Source organism: Pristis pectinata, chromosome 6, assembly GCF_009764475.1.
Source record: "Pristis pectinata isolate sPriPec2 chromosome 6, sPriPec2.1.pri, whole genome shotgun sequence".
Classification (NCBI taxonomy): Eukaryota; Metazoa; Chordata; class Chondrichthyes; order Rhinopristiformes; family Pristidae; genus Pristis; species Pristis pectinata.
The window spans coordinates 25,075,822-25,081,821 of record NC_067410.1 but is presented as its reverse complement, the minus strand read 5'-3'; the positions used below and the strand labels follow the sequence as shown (position 1 = coordinate 25,081,821).

At 40.5% G+C, this 6,000-nt stretch overlaps 1 protein-coding gene across 1 annotated transcript in view; it reads left to right on the top strand.

Moving 5' to 3' along the window:
* The first annotated feature begins 490 nt into the window (after nt 1-490).
* LOC127571331 (protein TASOR-like) overlaps nt 491-6,000 on the top strand; it is a 37,619-nt gene continuing 32,109 nt past the window's right edge. Inside the window, 1 exon segment of the mRNA XM_052017620.1 lies at nt 491-908. Within this exon segment, the coding sequence (XP_051873580.1) occupies nt 569-908 (340 nt within the window). The 5' untranslated portion in view covers nt 491-568.

Below are 6,000 nucleotides of genomic sequence, written 5' to 3'. Positions count from 1 at the left end.
TGAGATCACCTTTTGTTCTTTTAAGCTCTAGGCCTTCGGAAGAAATTCGGCCGCATCTATTGCCTCATGTGGAGGTAAAATATCCCATGGCAGAAGTTTCAAAGCACACAGGAATGCTCTCGCGACGTCCTGATCGATATTGCCCACCTGTCAGTGATTACTTGGTCATTTTCCACATTGCTTTCTGTGAAAGCTTGCAATGATTTTGTTTTTGCCATGTTCTAACTGTTGTTTTTTCCTCGATTACAATAGTGGTTCCACTTTAACGCAGACTTCATTGGGTACAAATATCTCTGGGAGCCAGACACCACGTAAAACAGAGACACCCCATCATCACCACCACAGTGGCTGTTCAATAATGACCTCCCTGCTCCACCCGCGCCTTTTATATGAGTGCCGATGAGGCGCTCACTGATTGGCTACTGGGCCGTGTAGCTCCGCCTCCCTTGCGCGGATGCTGCTCGAGTGGAGGAGGAGAGACATAGGGAGCATGGCGCAGGGACTTTAAGGAACTGGGCCGCGCTGTTCACAGACACATAGATACGTTCTTATGCTAGTTTAAAACAAAATGGCTTCTCACAGCGATACTGAAGAGAAACGAGTCCCGTTTTTGAAAGAAGGTAGTCGGGAGAGGCACCCGAGTAATGAGAACGGGGCTGGAGCTGCCGGCAGGGCGAAGTCATCATTTCTCTTCCGAAACGCTTCGAAATCCAAACAACAAAATGGCGAACAAATCAACGGGCCGCTGGCAGGAAGCGCCCCTGGGCTGCTCCGAGCGGACACGGCTGCGGCTCCCAACGAATTCGCTGCAGAAAGCGAGGAGCGTGGAGCCACAGCCGTTCAGAAAACCGCCGAAGATCTTGTTCGGAAGAGTTTTCAGATCCCAAAGAAGAACAAAGAAAAGAAAGGTGCTTTGATCTGTTATCACACAGCGCTGTTTCTTGATGCTAGCCATGAATTCCAGTTCTCTTGCCTCTTGCTGGAGAGAGGTTGGGAACCATCTTTTTATAGGGACCGTTAGCAAATCAGAAAATAAAAAAAAACAAATCTTTGTATTAAGAGCCACAAGTAGATGCAGGTAAGTGGACCGCAAGGCAAGCATGTGGTCTGTGGTCAGAAATGTGGAATTTCAGTACTTAATACGGTTACCTGACCAGACTTTCTTTGTATCTCCAGCCCTATGGGACATTGTACTTGCAATCGTGCAAGGTCTTGTGGAGAGACTCCTCCTATTTACTCGCCTTTTGGCTTTCTTCTTCATCCACATTGATGCAATGGAAAATGCTAACCCAGTTTCATTCGGTTTTGTTTTGGAGGACATCGGTTTCTTGTTAATCCGATCATAGGAGTTGGGATAGCCCATCCCAGCCTTATGTAGGGTTTCGGTCTTGGTGAAAGGCCATTGGAGCATGTGATTTATGGTTAAATTATTACAGAATGACTTCTTCAAAATCGTTTTGCATTCCCCAAATACCATCAGAATGACTAAGCTTGGATGCAACTCTGTTGGTGGTGTTCAGTAAGGTGTAGCATAGAAGGGGCAGTGAAACTACCCTATAACTTGATCTTAAGGCTCTCTTGTTCTGTAGTATGTGATATATATCCATGGGCTTGGAGCTATAATAAAATTTAATGTACTGTTGACACAAGCCACTTACAAAATGTGATTCCACTCTATTGAAATATGGCTAAGGAGGTCATTCAGCCAAGTGAGCCTGTGTCAGCTCCTTGAAAGAGCCATTCATTTAACTCCACTCTGCTGCGTTGTCTTCATTATTCAAATTTTCTGGTTCAAAATTATTTTGTTCTCTTTTGCAAGTTGTGGTAGAATCTAATTCCCATCACCCTTATGGACACTACATTCTAGATCTTCACTTGGAGACCAATTTTTTTTAATGCACCCTCTGGTTCCTTTGCTATTTCGATAGACCATTGGTCATTGGCTTTAGATTATGATGTCGTACTGTCTGTCAAATTATGGTTTGGGGCATGGTAGCATTGATGAGGTTCATTCCTTAGCTCTGATAACATCAATTTGAAGTAAATAACTGAAAGTTCAACTGAAACTTGATAACTTACTCTATTTGTATTGTTACTTTATATAAAGAACTGTTAACTTTCTTGGTTTCTTACCATTTTACCATGATAAGATGTATTGGAAGTTTAGTGTTTTTATTTTACGTAATGTCCATAATGCAGCATTACAGCAAATTTCCACTATTGGAAAGTTATCATGGGCTTTTACTAAATAGCTAGATTGGATTTGAACTAAGAAATCACTAGGTTTCCAATTTTCCCAATTATCTGATTAAATTCCTCAGGATCCATGGATGCTGGAAATCCTGGAAAGTCTAGAAGTATTGAGTAGCCCCTGTGGAGAGAGAAACAGAGGTCATTATTCTGTAAAGTCAGTCCATCGACTCAACTTATTGCTGCCCAATCATGCACTAGTTAAGAAATGTTCTAATAAACATATATTTGTGCTATTGTAGTTCCCTTCATGACCTCAATGTGCAAAAGCTTTTCAATGAATTACACTTAAAAGTCACATCACCTTTGAGGCAAACTTGGCAAGCATAAATACACTAATGACTCAAAAACTGGAAAAAGTGAATTTGCAGCTTATTAGTGTTCCTTTCTTGGAAAAAAAACAGTAACCCTTGATAATGGAGAGATGCAAACCATAAAGTTGTGACTTGCCATGGATTAGTGGATGGTGTTCTACGTTTCACCATTGGCCTTGCAATAAAAAAAAGCTGTCTGTCTCCCAGCATAGGTCAAAAAATGACTTGATGTGCACTATCCCAATGCAGTACTTTTTGCTAAGCATGCCATCTCAGTTTCTGGGTCATTGAGATTAATGACCACTTGAGTTATTTTTGATACTATTGTAAATAAATTAGTGAGTCCAGTTTATGCTTGGGCCACCAACTGCACTGAAAAGGATTCCTTATAGTGACCTCTGGAAGTAGTATGAACTTGTAAGACTGTTCAAGAGATGATTGTCAAAGGAGGAGAGTAGCACAGGTGCAACGTGTTTACATATTTGATATGTTTACACAGCATTTGTCAAAAGCTTGTTTGCTGATCATTGGTGAAATGTAAGTGATGTGTAGTTTACCCATTATCAGTTTTTTTTCCCATATGGACACTAGTTTCATTTTAATTGATTCATACATTGATTCTGCAAGACCATAGGTGTGTCTGCAATATTGAAGCTAGTCCAAGGTGGACAGAATTGTCTTAATATGGACTTTGTCCATGGATAGTCCAAAAAGTTAGTAACATGTAGGAGAGAGGGCAAAAGCTTTTTCTAGGTCATCTTGACACTAGAATCTACAGTTAAATCATGTTTCATTGTGAAATTAGAGGGAAAAGTATCTCTATAATGTTGACACAAAAGCATGAAAAATCTCAGCAGGAATTAGAGTAAACAGATTTTGAATATTAAATGAAGATCTATACTTCCATTTTTCCCTGAAAGTTAACAGAGCTGGAATTATTGGTGGTAGACAAAGGGTGGGTGTGTTAATTTCAGTCAAACTGAGGAATATTCAGATTTTTCATTCAAATCAATGTCTGCCTAAACAACGTCCATTGTAGAAAAAGTGAAAGCAAAATTTTGCTTCAAAAGAAATTGATTGAGTTTGCTTGTCTTTGTGGTAGTCTTCACATTTGGCTGAAGATCTCTAAGTATTATTAACCTATTAAATTTGATATAGTAGCATGGGGTCCAGATTCAAAGGGCACGGTAGCATAGTGGTTAGCGCAACGCTATTACAGCGCCAGCGATCGGGGTTCGATTCCCATCGCTGTCTGTAAGGAGTTTGTGCGTTCTCCCGTGTCTGCGTGGGTTTCCTCCGGGTGCTCTGGTTTCCTCCCACATTCTAAAGACATACGGGTAGGTTAATTTGGGGGTTTAAAATGGGCGGCGCGGACTCATTGGGCCGGAAGGGCCTGTTACCACGCTGTAAATAAAATCATATTAAAAAAAATTATATTCAGAAGCGATGGGTTTATGACATGTGGTGAACTCCTGGAGACTAGATCATCATTATTTTAATAATGCTTTGTCTGTAAGTGAGACATTACATAAGATTAGCAACCAGAATGAAATTTTGGCCTGGCTAACGGGCTACGCAGCTGACCTTTGTTGCCTGCCCACCCCACCTATACTTGCCTTTTCTAGATGTGTAATGAGCTGATAGACCTACCCAAAACGTGCATGCAAAGCATTCCATGTGGAGACACAGGAACTGAGTGCTGCTTGGGCTCTGGCAGCACAGCACTGAGGCACTGCCATGGCATTGCCCTGACAGCCTTTGATAGTTTGCTGCTGGCAAACGTTTTTGAACTTTTGTCAGATAGAGACATGTAAAATCTGTTCACTTAAATGATTGGTAAAACAATTAAGCACATACCTATGCCTGCCATTTTCTTATGAACTGCGAACCCTTTCAAATGAATCTGGGTAGAACACATCAGTGCTTGATCATTGGACTCAGTGGTTTCGCCAAGCATACCATGGAAGTCTGGGATGTGCTGAACTGTGAGTGGCTGACAACTGGCAGTACAGGACAGCTGATGTTATGGAACCACTACTGGCTATTAGCTCAATTCTGTCCAGTGACTTGGATTTCATAACACATCAACCGTCTAGTCATCCAAGAATGAGAGTTGAGTTTTGTTTCAATGTACATCTTCAAAATTCATTGATTAGCACAATATAATCCAATCAACTTCATTCTGATGTTACAGAGAAAAGTGAAATCGTTAGAAGAAGAAATAGCTCGACACTTATTAGCAGCTACTATGGCATGTTGTATGATACTAATTGGTAAAAGAACTTTTTAATAATTTTAGTATTGTAGCATTTGTAATTTTGTGACATTAGTTGAAAGGGACGATGTCCAAGCGACAACCATGAGAACAGAATACTGCAGCTAAATTGAGGGGGAAGGTTAAATTTTAATGTGATTGTATTAAGAGTTCCAATATATTATGCTGATGTCAAGAGTCTTAAGTTACTTCCATGTTTTGTAAGAAACTCAAGGTATACATAGCCACTTACCAAGTCCATCTTTTTTAAATCTTCCATGTTTTAATACTTTCAGTTCACTATCCACAAAGACCAGAGTGTGTATGTGGCTGCAGGCAGGCTGGATATATTTGCATGTTTTTGGGTGGCATTTTGGTTTTGATCATTCTGCATCATCTGTCTAGCTCTTGCTGATGTTGTGGAAAATAATGTAGTATCAGTGTTAATTAAATATAGTTCTAAATTTTGCATTGTCTTAACAGTTCTCTGAATTTTAGAACTTTTATTATTAATATAATTCTGAATTACTGCTCTTTCAGGAATGGGAAGTTATGGGAATTGCATTTGTAAAAAAACATAGGATTCCCTTTCTCCTCCTACACACAAAATGCTGGAGGAACTCAACAGGTCAGGCAGCATCTATGGAGGGAAATAAAAAGTCAACATTTTGGGTTGAGACCCTTCATCAGGACCCTTTTGCTCCTGTTTCCAGCATCTGCAGAATCTCTTGATTTTTCCCTTTCTCCTTGTCTTCCACCCCACCCTTATCTTTGTTCTGGGTGGATGCAGCTCCATTTCCATCGGCACCTACTCTTTTACTCAGTGTACCTTCCAATGCAACCTTCAGGAGGTGCATCATCTTCCCTTTTTTCCTCTTGCCACTATCCTGGGATCTGATCACTCCTTTCAGGTGAAGCTTTGATTCACTTTCACTTCTTTGACATTTATGTAATGCATTTGATGCTCATGATATGGTCTCTTTTACTTTGGGGGAACCAAACTTAGATTGGGTGATGGCTTTGCAGAAAACTGCCATTCAGTCCACTGAGCTTCCACTTGTCTCTCACTTTAATTCTCCTTCCTACTTCTGCCCTGGCCTATCTGTAGTTGGTCTTCAAGCAAAGCCCAACATAAGCTTGAAGAATAGCATCTCTCATTCTATCTAATCAATACAGCTTTTG